The 19,556-nt window shown below is 34.7% G+C and overlaps 1 protein-coding gene across 1 annotated transcript; it reads right to left on the bottom strand.

Moving 5' to 3' along the window:
• Positions 1-1,535: 1,535 nt before the first annotated feature.
• Positions 1,536-19,199, bottom strand: LOC117334532 (geranylgeranyl transferase type-1 subunit beta-like). The gene is made up of 9 exons (XM_033894214.1): positions 19,072-19,199; positions 16,829-16,953; positions 13,213-13,280; positions 12,390-12,541; positions 10,237-10,369; positions 6,458-6,503; positions 4,675-4,859; positions 3,703-3,811; positions 1,536-3,303 (listed from the first exon to the last, which is right to left on the bottom strand). Exons 1-9 carry the CDS (start codon positions 19,167-19,169, stop codon positions 3,167-3,169), a joined length of 1,053 nt encoding a protein of 350 aa, XP_033750105.1. The 5' UTR covers positions 19,170-19,199; the 3' UTR covers positions 1,536-3,166.
• Positions 19,200-19,556: the final 357 nt, after the last annotated feature.

Below are 19,556 nucleotides of genomic sequence, written 5' to 3' on the forward strand. Positions count from 1 at the left end.
CTGCTAAGAGCCTTAATTTAGGGTTTCTCAGTCACAGTAGTGAAGCAAACTGGGCAGGTTGAAGAACAATATAGTTTACATTTCTGTCACAATTTTGATTGGTATTGATGGACAGTTTTGGTGACTGTAACTTTTGTTGTCCTATATTTTGACCCTTGATATAACTTTTTATAAAATTTCACCAGAACAGCTGTTAGTGAATGTCTGTTTAGTGTTAAATGATTAGATGTATTATGTAATGCAAAAGTCAGAGATCCCTCAAAACTAAAATCTAGGTTTGGTTTATTTTGTTTAAAGTACGTCATATTAACAGCTAGGGTCATTTAACGATGTGCCTGGTTTTGGAGGTGGAGGAAAGCCAGAGCACCTGAAGAAAAACCACCGACCTACGGTCAGTACCATGCAACTGCCCCATGTGGGTTGCAATTGCCCCATGTGGGTTTCGCACTGGCACCCAAGAGGTGGAGGGCAAGTGATAAAGTGTCGTGATACCTTAACCACTTGGCCCCATAAACTAAAAGCTCACAGATCAACACATGTACAAAAATAACAGAAATACTTCCAGTTTTCCTTACATAGTACAGACCTCTTGTTCAAAAACAATAAAAACAAGCATTCTGTGAGTATATTGCTTAACCATTACATGTCCCCTACCTGTGCCCTCAAGTTAAAACTTTAGCCAAATTTGAGTAAAAAAGTTTAGCCAAAACTGAAACATGATCACACTATGAAATTAAGTTCATTCCAAACAATGTGTAAATTCAACTCTTATTGGGTTGAATAAACAATGTTTCCCATGCCCCTAAAAGATATTATGGTATTCTTTTGGTATGTCTACTGTACAGAGTAAAAGAATTTGAGGTGAATTTAAATTCAAATGTGTAATAACAGCCTTAGATTGAAATATAAATATGATTCTACATAGCACAGCATAGTAGTACATTGTACACTGATTTTATTCCAAAAGAATCTCATATCAGTCAATCATTCAATACAGAGAAAACAGTTAAATCCATATTATGAAATAAAATTCAAAAAATGAAAATAATTTTTCATTTCTAACTGTACAAAAGTAATGCCACACACCCAAAAAACCTCTATGCAAAGAATTAGCATCATAATACCATTATTAATTGAATGGTGTGCCATTTAAAACTTTAACCAAAACTTTAACAGGACGGACGTAGGCAAAACCTATAGTCCCGGTAGGGGACCAAAAAAATCAGGTAAATCGCTCTGCCAGCAAGATGACAGCTATCTTGTAAACTGAATGACTCCTTGAACGTTTGAAGATGTGCTGGTATGTACACGCACTGCAGTGTTAAATACGCATGGATTTAGACGTTTACTGACAATGTTTACAACACATGTCCTTTGCGTTCATTGAGAATGTTTACATTATAAACGTTTATATTTTAATACTAAAAATGTTTTATTTTCTAGGGTAATGTATTCTTGTGTTTACTAATAATGCTTACATTATACACATGTAATTTGTGTTTACTGAGAAAGACAAAAGACAACAAAACAGTCCATACCATTTTTTTTTTATCTTTTTATTGTTTCTTTGTTCTTTTTCATTATGTCATTTCATTCTAGATATTAAAGTACAGTAGAAATGAGTATGAAGATTTATTTAGCATCACACCTGTAGGTGAGAGAAGATTATGCATGAAGTCGCAGTAAGTGACGCATTTCTAATTAGTGACTACACTGTACCGTAGACATGTGAACAGGTAACCCATATCAAGTGTACACTTGTACCGAATTCCATATTCCCAGCTTAAAGGAATTTAACAGCAAGTGTATTTAGGAATTACCAGAAATGAGCATGAAGATGAAAAACCAGTTAATAAAACAGGAAATTCTAAATTTAGATTTTTCTTAAAGGGGCATTCCGTCGTTTGAATAAAGTATAAGTCATCAAAATATAACGAAATGGAAAATATATTTTTCCCAAGTAGTAAAAGTTGTATCTTTACATTAACACGGCGGTTTTACTCACAGAGTAAACCTAAGTTCTTCCAGGATAAATTTCTAAAAATTCTTAATTTGCCCGGCAGTGTTACTAATTCCGCAAAAATAGACGGTATTTGTGTACAATTCATCATTTTTTTGTACATTTCTGCATTAATTTCATTACCAGTAGGCACAAACACTCTTATAAACCTTGTTCAGACACAAATTTTATCACTAGCAATTTTGCATGTTTCTGCTGTCTGAATGAAGGAATACCACTTTAATGCCCCTATATTTCGAACACAAGTATACCTTCTAAAATCGGTTTATATTATAACAAATTCGCATTTACAGGAAAAATAGCTGGGTACAGAATGAAGAATAAAGACAACTACATATATTTGTGTTAATAAATATTGTTACCGGGGTATTTGGCTATACATAAATAACATGTGATGAACTGTTTGTACGCGTATAAGCACATTTTGAAAAAACATTTGATTTTATGCAAAACTGTGAGAATTTGTACCAAGGGAGACAACTGTCAGTGGCATAGACACAAAACAGACAGACATCCTCTGTGTTGAACCAACATCTACAGCTAAACAATTTAAATAACTGTCGTGTATACATCACGATCTCCATATAAAATGTAGTCAATTCTAAATAAATATTTAAGTACAAAATATGCTTAGATATAAAAAAAAAAAATGTATACAAGAATATCTGGTACATAATTTGAAATATTGTAAGATTTTTATGACAACTGTAGAATGAACCTTCTCCCAAGGTGGTGTCATTGAGTACATCTTTCTGTAACATCGGGACTGTTATCGTACAATGGTTTTACATATTGAAGTTGTAGCAGATGAATAAGCACATTTCTCAAGGTGCATTTAATATGTCTGACGAGTTTTTTGTTTTTGTTTTTTTTTTTAAATTACTGTAAAAAAAAGTTATACTACAGATTTAAACACATCCATCAGACAATGGTTTTCTTCAAGAGTGAACATTTTCTAGATAATGGTTTTCTTTGAGAGTTAAAATTTTCTATCCCCTTCATATAATGTGTGTCCAGAATCCTGAATTTATGCAAAGGAACATGAAAAAGGAAAGAGAACAAAAAATTTGATGCCAGGATTTGGACCCGATGGATTTGAAAATTAAAATGTATTCATAATATGAAGAAAAAAAACATGTCAAATTCCTAGTGCCACTGTTTGTGTATATTATGCAAATGTTGCGCCGTGGTTTTACTTAGGTTTAATGCAGCATGCATTTTCTGTACTCCGGGTTCTCCTAATAAAGACATCCCACATACTCCGAAGTAGGCATGGAGTGCATCTGAAACAAAAAGAAACATTTGCATTTAAGAGATAACAATATAAACAAACAAATATATCAAATATAAACAAACAAATATATCAAATATAAACAAACAAATATATCAAATATACACAAACAAATATATCAAATATAAACAAACAAATATATCAAGGGAAATAACTCCGCTATAAAATCACACATTTTGAGACACCCTAATATCTAAATGTGGATTTTGTCAAAATATGTTTCGGATTTGAATGAATGTTTTTATCACTTCTTAAATTCATTTTGTAAGGTAAATAAATAATCTTCAAAATATTCATTCAGTTTTTAATGAGTGCTTATCATTTTCAGTTTGTAAAATAAGTAACTTGAACAGCCATAGTGGTCATAAAAACCTTGTAGAGGTATACCCACCGGGTGAATGGTCAGGCCACTTGGAGAACCCTCCAGTAATGGCCTGCTGTGTCGACATGAGGAACCCTCGGTTAAAGTCTGCATTGCTTAATTTAAACATATTGAGCAGCTGAAAGAGTAAAAGAAAACATATCCAATGAGATCTTCTTCAATCGACAACTTTTTATTTATTTTTTGTTGCAAAACAATGCCCTTAGGAGAATATCACAGCTTGCTAATTGAAAAACAATTTAGTGATAAATTGATGAATTTATTAGTAATCTATATAGAATTTTTTTTTTCAATATGATACACAGGCAAAATGTCTTCATGTCAATTTGACCTGAAAAGATATTGACCTGAAATTGACATGAATTTGACCTGAATTGACATGAAGCCATTTTGCCTGTGTATGTTCTTAAGCATTGAACGGCTTTCAGTTGGCATTCATATTGAATATGAATGCCAACTGAAAGCCGTTCAATGCTTATATTTACCATCTGCGATTTTTTATTTGTCGTGCGTTTTTTTTTTTTTTTAATTTTCTAATTCAAATTTCAGTTGGCAGTTCATAAGCTGGTGAACTCGCAACTGAATTGGTAGGGTTATATAGTGGCAGTGCCATACAATGGTAAATATAAAGGAATGACCAGCAATCCACATATTTTTTCTTTCAAAAAAATGTCTTTCGGAAAATATCATAGCTTGCCTGTGGAAAAATAGTTCAGTGATATATACCGCTGAAATTATTAAGTAATCTGTAATTTAAAGATTATTTTTATTTTGAATGCGATATGTTTAAAGGAATGACTTGGGAAAATAGGAAAAGGTGATCACCATCATTTCATCTCTACATTAATTAAAGCTGCATATTACTATCATCTCAAATCAAAACATTCTTCAGAAAATAAGATTTATAACAGCATCATTATGAGAAAAGCAAGAGCACTGTATATTAAGCTGTTAAAACAGCATAATAAGAACACTGCCTACCTTTAGACTAGCACCAACCCAGAACGAGTAACAAGTGTCCACTGGTTTATTGGGTCGGCCCTGAAAACCTGTCTGCTGTCGAGCTATACACCACCACCGTAGTCGCTTCAGCTCCTTAGCACAAAAGGCTTCCTCCAGTCTCTCCATCAAAACCAGTGCAGCCAGACCACAGAATGTCGACCCACCTGTCCAAAACATACAACAAATTGTTAAGGTCAAAGCAAATTCTAAGTCTTGCTTAATTAAAAGTCAAATTCTTAAAATTTTCAACAAGATTTCTTCAGTATTTAGTGGTGACAATCTTCAAGTGTGAACATTCAAAATGTCCTCTGGCAGCCATCATGTATATCCCATCAAACTCAAATTGAGGTACTCATCTAGGAAGTAAGAGACCATATAAAATATGTCCTCAATTCAGGGACCATATTAAATATGTCTTCAATTCAGGGACCATATTAAAATATGTCCTCAATTCAGGGACCATAATAAATATGTCTTCAATTCAGGGACCATATTAAATATGTCCTCAATTCAGGGACCATATTAAAATATGTCTTCAATTCAGGGACCATATTAAATGTGTCTTCAATTCAGGGACCATATTAAATATATCCTCAATTCTGGGACCATATTAAAAGATGTCTTCTATTCAGGGACCATATTAAAATATGTCTTCAATTCAGGGACCATATCAAATATGTCCTCAATTCAGGGACCATATTAAAATATGTCTTCAATTCAGGGACCATATTAAAAATGTCTTCAATTCAGGGACCATATTAAAATATATGTCCTCAATTCAGGGACCATATCAAATATGTCCTCAATTCAGGGACCATATAAAATATGTCCTCAATTCAGGGACCATATTAAATATGTCCTCAATTCAGGGACCATATCAAATATGTTCTCAATTCAGGGACCATATTAAATATGTTCTCAATTCAGGGACCATATTAAAGTATATGTCCTCAATTCAGGGACCATATCAAATATGTCCTCAATTCAGGGACCATATCAAATATGTCCTCAATTCAGGGACATCAAATATGTCCTCAATTCAGGGACCATATCAAATATGTCCTCAATTCAGGGACCATATCAAATATGTCCTCAATTAAGGGACCATATTAAATATGTCCTCAATTAAGGGACCATATTAAATATGCCCTCAATTTCAGTCAATTTGACCCTTTTTAGCCCCGCCCATCAGCCCCTGGGGGCCAGTCAGGGCCAACATGTGCATACCATCAAACTACCATCACAAGCTGATAATGTTAACCAAGTTAGAATTAATTCCAATACCAATCAAACAAATTATAGTCAAAATTGTGATTTCCCTTATATAAACTATAGTAAAGTTTACTCCCTCTCCAGGGGACAAATGCAAGACCCCCGGGTCATGAAATTCACAATTATGGTAAAGCACCTTAAGACCCTTCCATCTATAAGAGTATTTGATTCCATCATACCTGAGAGCAAAGAAGAAGATTTTTGAAATTTCAGTCAATTTGACCCATTTTTGTCCCGCCCATTAGCCCCTGGGGGTCAGTCAGGGCCAACATACGCATGCCATTAAACTGTCATCCATGTGAACCAAGTTAGAATGATTTCAATCTAAATCAAACAAATTATAGTCGAAAATATGATTTCCCTATATAAACTAGAGTTAAGTTTACCCCCTCCCCAGGGGCAAACGTGATACTCCTGGGTCATGAAAATTGACAATTTTGGTAAGTCCATATCTGATAAATAATTGTGGAATACAAACGGAGGTTAATACCATGTGCTTCCAGTCCTGGTCCCTGAGCTATTCCTCCTTCATAAGTCTGTAAAGTCAAAGACAGATCAACTCAGTTTTTTTACTTAATTACACAAAATATGATCAGGGAATCACAAATAATAATAATAATAAATTGGACTTTTTATATATCACTATATCACAGCAACATAGCCCTCTCAAAGCAGTTCACAGAACATTACCCATGGTTATTTTGCCTTTAGCAATCAGCCAACGTCTTTCTCAACTCACTGGAGAGCACACAGCCAGCAGCTACCATTTTGGCACTAACAGCTTACACATGACATTTCTTGCACTGCCCCACTACATACTCATTTACAGCTGACCATGAGTCAACTGGAACACAATGGAGTTATGTGCCAGGACTGGAACAAGCGACCTTTCAGCCATGTTGTCCAGCGTCCTACCACTAGAACACTGTGCCTCAATACAAGTTTATGGTTTAAGCATCAGATTAATTCATCCAACCCTGGATCCACAAATATCCAGCAAAATTCATTAAATAAGTATTTATATAATAATCCGAATTTTTATGTTAATGACCGTAGCAACTAAACCACAACTGTTCTGACTACATAATGACAAAATTAGATGATCAGACCACACTGGGACATTGTACAATGTTTACTTGCCGAAATATACGCATTTCAATTCCAATCCAAACTGCCTCACAGCTTCGGGTCGCCAATTTTGCTCAAATCAAAACATCTGTGCGTTTGAAAGAGTCAGTACTGCAAAGCTTCTAAATGATCTTGTGATATAAATTTCAAGATTATAATAGAAACGAAATATTGATTTTAAAATAATTTGATTTAAAAAACTTATGCTTTAGGTTAGCAAATAGTAGCAATTATTTACAATGAACTTTAACGTTGTACTCAATACTGATCAGGATGCTTTTATTTAGACGTTTTCTATTTTTTTCGCTTCATTTCATTTAAAGAATTGTTTTAGATTTCCCAGTAATTTCGCGGGAAATGAATTTGATGACGTAGGAAGCCAACCAGCTATAGAATCAGGCATTTATAGTCGATAAGTGGAGGTTTGGAGTGGATAACACTTCGGTCCATTAGCTGTATGACATTTCGTGGCGTCGGTTATTAGAACGTGACCCAGAAAACACGACGATAATAAAAACAGAAGACCATTGAACATTACCGGATTATTTTCGCAATTTTTGAGACTCCATTGTGCTAAATTACAAAGGAAAGTAACACTGTTTTAATTCATAGCTATCGTATCGTAAGCTATATGTAGTTGGGCTAGACCTACTCTCGTTTTACAGTTTACGGATATGGTCATATAAATAATTCATCTTCTCAACCATAGTCAAATTACTTCACGGGATAGTTCTATCAAGTACAGAGACCGGACAGAAGTATTCAGACAAAATGACGTTGCGTTATAACGTGCGGTATAGTGTTGCCTAAATTAAAACCGCCATATCTGAAAAACCTGTTTGTTTTACTTACTTAATATTTGGTAATATTGCCCTTTGCTTTCCTGACTTCCTTCAGACGGTCTGGGATTGTGTTATATAAACTCTGGATGTATTCCGTGTCCAACGATCGCCACACATCCGTGATAGCCTCGTACAGTTGGTTTTTATTGTTGATGTTGTGTACCATCGATTTAAGTTTTATTTTAATCTTCAGCCACACATTTTCAATTATATTTAAATCTGGGCTCTGTGGAGGCCATTCTAATGTTGAAATATTGTTGTTTTCAAAATATTCCGACACCACACGGGCCTTGTGAACGGGGGCATTGTCTTGTTGAAACACATACCTGTCATTTGCAAAGTGTCTGGCAATTACCGGCCAGAGATTATCTTCTAAAATTTGGATATATTTTACAGCATTAATAGTACCGTCAACACAACATATGGTTCCAACTCCATTGTAAGTAATGCACCCCCAAATCATCACCGAAAGTTTCCTTTGTGACCTGGGACAGACACAATCCGGGCGGTACCCCTCGTCCTTTTTTCGCCATACAAAAATCCTGTTGTCATTACCAACAACAATCTGGCTCTCATCGGAAAATATAACACCTTTCCAATAATTATCCACTGTCAAATTTCTTTTTTCGTAACAAAAAGATACTCTTTTCCTCAGGTTAACCTCTCGAACGACCATAGTTTTCTTTGTAATTCGTCTAGCGTAGCCCTCAGACTTTAAAAACCTGTCAATAGTTTTGGAACTAACCGGAGCATCATTTACAATGGTCCTAGAATTATTTACTTTGCTGGTTATTTCGGCTAAAGAATTTCTTCTGTTTTTCCGGACACAAAGAATAACGCGACGCTTCTCACGTTCGTCCAGAAATGGCGTCCTTCCGCATCGAGGGTTATTAACAACTGTTCCACGGGTTACATAACGTTTCCAAACATCTGAAATGGTAGATTTCGAGACACTTAAAACATCCGCAACCACTGATTGCTTGGTTCCTGCCTTAATCAATTTGATGATAGCTTCCTTTTCACCAACCGTCAGTTCAACACTTCGCCGACCCATCTTTCTTTAGCAGACTGTCAGAAAACATCAGCAGATGTCACGTACGTTTAGTGACGTAGATGACGTCAACAGTGACGTCACCTTCCCGCTGGTGTACGGTAATAAGCGAACAAGTAACCTATTAAGATTTTATCCGGTTTTTTGTGCGCCTCACGGTAGTCGACGGCGCTTAAGATTAGCCATTTGTCCGAATACTTCTGTCCGATCTCTGTATATTATACCATATTTACGTGGATGGATACTTCCGCATTTTAAATACTTTAATATATAAATACTTATAACCGGTAAGCTTGTAACTTAAATAATTCTAATTATTTGGTTACAATTTTTCCAAATTGACATAATTAAAATGATTTCAATAATATGATATTTTGTTTTTGACACAGTTTCCACAGGTAAACTTGCGAGCAAATTAGGTCAGGTAAAAGCTAAGAGGTCACAACATTAATATATGTCTATATACTGCAGTTTTGATGTTGTTTTGGTTTCAAACTTTTTTGGATGTATGTATATTACCCACATACATGTATACAGTTTAATAAGCTGATAACAAAAAAAGCATGAATACAGTTCAATAAGATGATGACCAAAAAAGTTAAAGTACATGTATTAAGAAATACTTTTGAAATTTAAAATTACTCGATTCTAATACACATACAGAATGTACTTAGGAAAATGATGAGCAAGCCTTGCCTTATGTGTTTACATGGCAGCTACGCCCTTGTCAGTCATGAGAATTTCATCAAACCCGGGGTTTAATAATTCGAATTATTTAAGTTATTAATTTTTCTGGATATTTGTGGATCCTTTTATTATTTTTTTTATAAATCTCTGCTATAATCATATTATACAGAAACAGTTGCCGTCTAGGACCTTTCTCAATAGTGTCTCTGAGTTCAATACCTTCACATATTCCAATACATGTCTTCATAGAAAGTTTATAAACCATACTTATAATTACTTAATACGTACTGCAGTACATTAAATGAAAGTTGTGGACATTTCACATTTCACCAAAGCAGTGAAACATATAAGAATGGTCCATTTTGATGTTGATTATTTGTATAATGATAAATCACCAAATGTATGTTCGCGCCTGTGCCACTCGCAGTACTAGTGCTTGCACGTTCATACCCCTCCATGCAGTTACGTGGCTGACTGACAACTGATTTTTTTTTTATAATTATATAAAAAGACAGTTCTACTGCAGAGGTATTTAGGATTAGAAGAAGGGAGACAACTCACCTGGCTATTTCTGATGAAGTTTACAGCCTTTTCCGTGTCTATACCACTCCAATCATTAATCATATAACAAGTACAGGCAGCACAGTAGACAAATCTCATGTCGTTCTCACTGCCCTCTGGTACACAGCAGAAACTGATAAAGAAAACATTTTCACATTATAAACTTGTAAATATTTGCATCATTAGCCAAGCAGATACAGTCAAACATGCCTTAGCGACCACATGAATTAAGCGATTCCCTCTTTTGATTTTTTTTCCTTTATATCTCAACCTTATTTACTTTACTAGCAACCTGAATTAAGCGACCACTGGTCAGGCGCGACTACCAGCCATCTTTTCTGTCCCTAAACACTGAAAAGTGACTATTTTCTGAGTTTTAAAACAACAGCAGAAGTTATAAACAAGATGAAACTGGACAAATGAAAATTTAAACAACAGAGAAACAGACAAATGAAATTTAAACATCAGAGAAACAGACAAATGAGTGCCTTAAACTATGATAATATGAATTAAATTCTTTTGTTAAATTACAAACTTAGGAATTAACTCTTTCTTAATTAAGAATGATGTTTTAACCAAACTATGATATACTGTACAATGAATTAAATTCTGTTGTTAGATTACAAAGAAATTGCCATTTTAAAATGTTAAATGGTGTTTTAACCATAGTATGATACCATGAATTAAATTCTTTTGCTAGATTACAAATAGAGATGTGTATCGCAAGGTGGGTAGCGATATACCGATACAAGGGTCACGATACGATACGTATCACGCTATATGAGAAGCTGATGAGCTCATCAGATGTCTGGTATTCCATTGTACAGTAGTCATGTTTTGTTTGAGGTATTTCTCGAATATTATTTGTCGCAATTTCTTTAAAAACATACATTTTGTCTGTTTCCGACAATGCAGAATTTAGATATTTGAATGTGAAAGAACTCCAACAGGCAGCTTTATAAGCCGTTGGAATGGCCTTGCAGCCATGTTGTTTACTACAACATGTATGCTAACATTGGTCAAGGGAGAAAACTACACAAAACTGCATTAAAAATCAAGGATAGACGATGAATCGATGCACCAGTCTGCGATCCGTTATATTGATGCAGTGATGAATCGTTACACAAAGGAAATATAAACTTTTTTTTAAAATGTAAAATGATGTTTTTACAAAATTATGATATTATGAATTAAATTCTGTATGTATTCTGCATGGGCCAGTAGATTTGGTCCGATTTCAAATAAATATTGATGACTACTTGCCCAGTTGGCAAGTACAATGTTTCTTGTAATTTTTATGTTTTCCTTGCAACAAAAATTTATTTACAAAGTTCCTTTCAGTCAATGGGATCAAATAGCATGTAATGCTTACATAAATTCTTTCCAACAGTGGCTCAAGTAATATATTGTGTAATGTAGATATTCAAAATAGAAAATAGAAAAGTCCAAGGGAGATAACTCACTTGTATAACTTGATTACAAATACACACATCATACTCGCAATACAACTATTATTAAATTGTATGAACATATCAATTAAATATTGTATAAACTACATGTTACTCACTTATTGACAGTCATCAACCAAAGGTCATATTTCATGTACTTTATACCTTTTCTTTAGAGAATTTAAGATTTGTTTGTTTGTTTGTTTTTGTTTAACGTCCTATTCAACAGTCAGGGTCATTTAAGGGCATGCAAGGTTTTGGAGGTGGATGAAAGCTGGAGTACCCGGAGAAAAACCACAAGCATATATACAGTCAATACCTGGCAACTGACCCACATAGTTTTCGAACTCGTATTAAAGATTCAGTATAATTAGACCTCAATGGACCTTTGGACAAATACATTTTTGTACTTTTTAACCCAAACTTGCCCAAAAGACCAGCGATGCTGAAATTTGTAGTCATGCCCTGAACATGGTAAACATAAAACATGAAGTAAAAGGGAGACAACCTACAAAAATTGATTTTCTGTGAAAATTTTCAAATGTTTTCTTCAACATAATTGTCTACATGATTCATTACACTTTTGAATATGATAACAGTACTTTACTCCTGAAGAAGACGATAGCAATTATATATATCTACAAAACTTATTTTTGAAAAGGCAGAAAAAGAACATTAATGAAGTGACTAGCTTCTGACATCAACCTGCCATCTTCCTGCTGTAATGCCTGCAGGCCTGCTGCTATAGCTCTCTTGTTGACCTTAGAAAGGTCATCTCCAAGGATGAGGAGGGATGCCAGGGCAGTGTAAGTCATAGCAATGTGGCCACTGTCCAGTTGTATTGGATGCAGTCTTGCCTGAAAAATAGATGCAGTAAATATTGTATTAATATTCATTTAGAAAAGTAGTATAGTTATGGTAGGTATCCTATATATACCTGGCCTTAAGTTCATCAATATTCTGTAACCCTAGGAAAATCCTCAACTTAGAAAATCCCATTGGAAAGTATAACAGATTTTATGGAAGGTTCTTAACTAAGATGCTTTCCTTTTAAATCCAGTGATGATTTAATTTCTAATGGATTTTTTTTTAGTTGAGTAATGTTGATACAGTGGTGTAGTTACCATATATGTGTAACAGAGCACATGATTACATATAATGAAATTTAAATGACTGCCTCTGCCAAGGATTGAACCTGAGCCCTCTGGCTTATAGATCTCTCTAGCCAAGTGGTATATTGGCATAATATTGCGGCTAATATTTATAATTACCAGGGTGTATGCCAAGGAGAGAGAGATAAAAGTCTATCTGGCTTAGCCATGCCAATGTCATATAAATTTATCAGAACAGGAAACAATATTTTATGAAAATTTTTATTCAATCTAAGTCTGTCGTCTGGTTTCTTGAAATAAGTAAAATATCAATGTATATTACATTATTGCTTACAGAGCAGATCAAAGCAAACACAGAAAGACTTTTGCTTATCTGGGATTTGATTACAAACAGGACGGTAAACACATATAAATACCTTTTCTGTATCGAAAGCATTTCCATTCGTTGTGGAACCCCTGAATCCACACTGGCTTAAGTTCGAATCTGTAAGGAAGGAAAGTTTTTTTTATTTAATTTCAACACCTTTGTGGTAAAAGTGCAGAATAAAATGGGTACATATCAACCATTTTACCCAATGGTTTCTGAGGGCCTTAAAGCTGAAAAAGTATCACTTGACAGAAATTTGTGCAGCAAAAGTATAAGACTAAGGAGAAAAATTAAGAATATTGATCGCTTGATTTTGTGGTTTCTTATAAAAAGAACTGGTGTTTAAATTTTTGGATTTTTATATCATTAAGAAAAATAACAACATACACAACTGGAAACATGGCATTAATTTGGAGTCAACTGCATTAGACAGGAACAACAGTGCTACAGCAATATAACAAAGCCCTTAATTAACAAGAGACCTATAGGCCTAAACGCTCACCTGCTGTGATTATTGATTATAGCCCCATATCATTTTTTTACATCCCCCTACAAACCAACTAGAGGCTGATAGCTGCATGGCTGGTGGGCAGTATATTACCAAGGGTCTATCTCAAAGAATGTAAGGTTAAAATTTCTGGAGAATGTGATTTTGGAGATGGCAAAAAAATGGTGGATATCTTTAATGATGTAGTTTTTTCACACACAATGGAAATCCATCTATGTCCGATGCTGATCATCCACAGGAAGCTTCAGCAAAATTTATCAAGTTTTTGTTTTCATCATTTTCATCATCAAAATGTTGAATGGCATGTTTGCAATATTTTGATATACATATTAAGTTGAAGTAATGACATTACAGTATATTGTCAACTTATCGAGGCAATCTAGACAAAATAATTGCCTAATATAATTATTGAAAAAGTAGGTAACAGTGACCTATTTTTGCAATATCAGTTATCAGCATGCATTTATCCTAGATGTCAATTTCTGTTGCCCTAATATAATTATTGAAAAAGGTCACAGTGACCTAATTTTGCCATATTAGCTATCAGCATGTCCTCTCATCCTAGATGTCATTTCTAATGCCCTAATATAATTATTGAAAAAGTAGGTCTCAATGACCTAATTTTGCAATATTTGTTATCGGCATGCCTTTCTCATCCTAGATGTCCATTTCTAATGCCCCAGCATAATTAATGAAAAAGTAGGTCACAGTGACCTAATTTTGCAATATTTGTTATCAGCATGCCTTTCTAATCCTAGATGTCCATTTCTAATGTCCTAGCATAATTACTGAAAAAGTAGGTCACAGTGACCTAATTTTGCAATATTTGTTATCGGCACGCCTTTCTCATCCTAGATGTCCATTTCTATTGCCCTAGCATAATTACTGAAAAAGTAGGTCACAGTGACCTAATTTTGCAATATTTGTTATCGGCATGCCTTTCTCATCCTGGATGTCCATTTCTATTGCCCTAATGTAATAATTGAAAAAGTAGGTCACAGTGACCTAATTTTGCAATAGTTGCTATCAGCATGCAATTATCATCTTATATGTCAGTTGATGTTGTCCCATAATGTTGTCCTATTATTATTCCTACTTAAAGCAATGTAAAGACATAAATAGTATCAATGTGACATGTTTTCCACTTGCACAGTATCACTACATAATATATATATATATATGTGTATATGACTAATCAATTAGAAAACTTAAGACTCTCTCATTTAAATTATCAGAAGTTTTCTGATATTTACCATATTTACACATTAAAGCTAGACACTGGGTAACTGGGCAGCTCTGGAGATAGGGCTCCATTCCCAGACCTCTGCTGCCCTTATCTAATTAATTTTATTGTTTTCCTGTGTGACCCTAAACCAGCAATATTATGGTTTCATGCAGAGATTAAGCTAACAGGTTTTCTCATCAAAACTAATTGGTATCAGAGAGGAGAAAATCCAAAAGCCTAGTTATCTTAAACAAAGAAATGTTCTACAGAACCCCCCCATTTGGGACCCCAAGCAGCAATGTTCACACTGAGGAGATATACAGTTGGTGTTGTTAGCAGCCAAGCTAGTCAGCTGTCAGTTCCCCCATTATGGACCCCTAGCGACAATGTTCACACTGAAGATATATACAGTGTATACAGACAGGTACATACCATACAATTAAATTACAAAAAAATGTAACTAAAAATCAACCATTCATTATACATACTCCAAATTAAACTCGTCTCTTTATCATCACTATCTGAACATTGTTATTGAAAATCAACTCTAAATGATGTTCCAGTCATTAGATATCTTGTTCACAAACAAAAAATAAAGTACTTTTCCATAGCTCATCAGAAGATAATTGCTGTGGTGGCCATCTTGTAAATTCAATGAGTTTTTGAAACAACACCTCTTTTTCAGAAATGTCACTAGAACATTCCTAGAAAGTCTTATTACTACGAAGCAAACAATATTGGAGTTATAAGGAAAAACATAATTTCAAAGATGGCGATCATGGCAGCCATCTTGAATTTTACTTTCACTTAATGAATACAAATATCTAGTCAGGACCTTCTAACTAATCATTCAATGCGAATTTCAACACTCTCGGTTAAAAAAAGTTAACGGACGACGCACGACAGACGCCGGATGATACCCCGTAGCAAAAGCTCACATGAGCCTTCGGCTCAGGTGAGCTAAAAATATAAAAGTAAGAATTTATCTGCTATCTAAAAATATCATTATGATAATGCTATGTTTTATATTTAAAGATGACCAGCTTCTTTGTCCATGCATTTGCATGGCATGGTCAGACCAGTGAGCTAGATTTCTGGTTAATGATCACAAGACGCTCGACAGGGGTAATCAATATCATAAATATCAAATAAATACTATACTCATGCATAGCATCCATTGGAATATCTACTTAGAGTTTGATGACACCAATTGACAATTGAAATTTAAGAATTTAGAGGCGAGAGTTACTTTGGACAGATTTTGAAAAGACTATATAATATGATCGAAAATAACTGTGCGATCATTATACATTGCATGTGCCTCTGCTAGGGATCGAACCCGGGACCTTTGGCTTACTAGTCTTACACTCAACCGATTGAGCTAAAGAGAAGATCTCACTAGCCGAGCGGTATATTGCGGCTAATATTTACCAGGGTTACATACTCCAGGAAAGAACTCGTCCTCAAGTTTTCAGGGGCAACAGCGATGCTTTGGCAAGCAGCTGTACATGTGAGTATCATTCCGGAGTCTGTACATGGGCACCAATGTAACAGAGCGCATGATTAGTTAAATTTAAATCCCTGCCTCCTCTGGGGATCGAACCTGGTACCTCTGGCTTACTAGTCTACGCTCAACCAATCAAGCTAAAGAGAAAATCCCTTTAGCTAAGTGGTATATTAGGGCTAGTATTTACCAGGGTTACATATATATAATACGTAATAAGTCATATTGAACATAACAGACAAGTTTCTGGTTATTGAAATAAGATAATGAGAAGACTTTCACAAAGCAATATTTATACTAAGATCAACACCTACACTGTACAATTGTGTTTGCTAGTTAATCTAGACAGGCATCAAAACTGGTACTGGTAATCAGTAATGATATGAACTATCCCGCTTTTAAATACATCCGTGCTACAGAAATATTACCATCCTCTGTAGGAAGAAGCTGTAATGAATAGATCCAATCGATAATCTCCTTTTTATCTTTCTCTATAACATGTAATGAATTCAACATGTCAAGTCCGGACAAGGCAAAAAAGGCAATCGTCATTCTACAATACAAAAACAAAAAACATAGTATTAGTGAAAATAATTATTTCATTGCACGCCAAAAATGAAGCCTCAGGGCATCAAGTAGACCCTTGAGAGTATGTGTTTGACTCCCCAAATTGAGATCTGAGTGACTCTTCCGATTGAAGTGATATATCTATTTGACTTATGTTTTGACCTTCACATTTCTCAGAAATAGTGATTTCACTTCTGACATTGTTAAAACTCAAGGGTCAACTGGATGCTTGAGGTCTCAATTAAGCTGACACATGATATGAGATGAATTTATATACTGACACAATCTTATGATCAGAGTGTCCAGGTCTGGTGTCAGGGCCAGAGGAAACTTGGGCCAACTTGGTAGTGCTGTTTTTGTTACTGTTTCATTTTGTTTTGTTGTATTAACTGTCCAAACTGGAAGTAACACAAATGGTCCATTACCGTTTAAGACTTAGTCGAGATTATTGATCTCTCAGAACAAAGACACTTATATCCTTCTTGATTTTAATAAGGTACAACATCAGATACTTCTCTACATAGGACTGTAGGGACAACGCTCAGATGGATCAGCAACTCCTTGAGCTGTAGACACCTGAGTGAGTATTTGTAGATTGTCAAGCATTAGACTCTATACCTAAATACAATCCGGATCGAGTGCCCCTCGGCAACATGTTTTGACCCATCTTGTGTCTATTATTCAAAAACCATCTCCTGTACTATGTAAAGTCATCCACCATCAGGTTATTTGCAGATAGTTGTAATGTATATGGGTGAATTCTGTACAGAAGAGTGCAAAGGTCACCAGATAGGGCATCGTTAAAAGACAGGCAAAATGAGATTTACCCCAGAAAGCATCATATATTCATTACATTGCATATCAAGAAGAAACATAAACAAATAATTTGAACAAAAGCCACCTACTATTCAACAATTTCAATACCTATGCTTGATTATATGCCAATATGGGGACTATGGGAAATACACTGCACAGAAAGAAGATTTGCCTGATTTGTTATGATCAACTTACAGACAAACTAGCAATGTAAAACCTAAATAAATGCTATTTTGATCATTTGAAAAAAAAAGCCTGGCACAACATAAATACTATTATTATACCTCACTTTTGTTAGAAATCTTTTCATTGGACGAAAACATATCACCTGACATTTTATAAATTGAATATCCCCCGACAAATGCCGTCCCCGGGGTATAACCCGTCGAATAACCATGTAACGATGGCAGCAGAGTATTATATACCGGTGTATAACCCCTCCGCCCGATGAATAACCATTCGTCATCGAACGTGCTTGCATCGGAAGTCGGGCAGTGGAACTATTTTGCGTTTGTTGTCGACTGTTTTAGTTGGTGTTTTTATTATGTCTGTTGTTAATTATACACTGTTACTATATATTTTGCTGTTATAAATCAATAAAATACAATTTATTAAATTCAATTTATTGTGGGTTTTTTTTCCGGTATAATAAAACTATTAAGACCCTCTGTGTAGGGATATATCCAGAACTACGCCCTCGGAAAAATAACCCTTCCCAGGGACATAATTCTGGATATATCCCGACACAGAGGGCCATAATTGTATAATACAATGTTATTATCGTAAGCTTTAGTGTTTCACAAAAAAAGATAGATAAGCTCTCTAAATTTTGTAGTTTCTGAATATATTTACCAATTATAAACTAGACCATTTTATCTAATTGAAATAATTTTATATTGAAATATCTGTTTTTAATGCTTCTGTAGCTACCCCTTAACAAGTTTACCACATCAAAATATTAGTGGAGGTGTTCAACCATTTGGTTATTTTTCAAATCTTTTAAATTACTCGGCACAAGTCAAGTGTACTAAAGCATCTTACAGTTAACTAATGGTGGACATACTGATCTTTTACATTCTGTCGAAATTTATCAAGATTTCTAATGTATGCAATACCATGTCCATGTCATTCAAGATACATATATTTCAAAATATTACCATTTGCCTTGTAATAAACGGAACCGGCTTGTCAAGGCCGGGCCAGTCAGCTGATCCAGTATACCTAGAAATCTGCCGTTTCAAGTAATTTCTTTAATCTAAATACTCACATTTTCAAACAAATACATTACCTGTTACTGTCTAACGAAGAATATCTCTCAGGTAATATCTGAAGACATCTTTCAAAGAATTTAATGTGCTTAGACTTCAAAAATACATTTGGATCCATTTGGTATTTTATTACCTCTCAACACAGAAGAGTTCCAACGAACCAAGCGACCGTAACATCTTGAGAGATGTATCGATTCGACCCTCCTCAGGTCTCTACTTTTTTTTTTTTTTTTTTTAAATATCATGCCTTCTTCTTTAACATGAATTAAGTCTGTGAAGGACTTGTCCAACTGATCGTTATTCTTTTTTACAGGTAATAGAAAATATGCGGTGCAATTGGATAAGCTCAAACAAATAATACAGACTGTAGATAATATACGTGTCCTTGTGGTTTTGAACACCTTCGAAAAATTGAGACAGATCTCGATGGACTTCAATCCGAGGATGTTCCCACCCTATACGGAATCTTATATAGCTTATCATAATTTGACAAGTGTGATAGTTT

Source organism: Pecten maximus, chromosome 9 (assembly GCF_902652985.1).
Source record: "Pecten maximus chromosome 9, xPecMax1.1, whole genome shotgun sequence".
Taxonomy (NCBI): domain Eukaryota; kingdom Metazoa; phylum Mollusca; class Bivalvia; order Pectinida; family Pectinidae; genus Pecten; species Pecten maximus.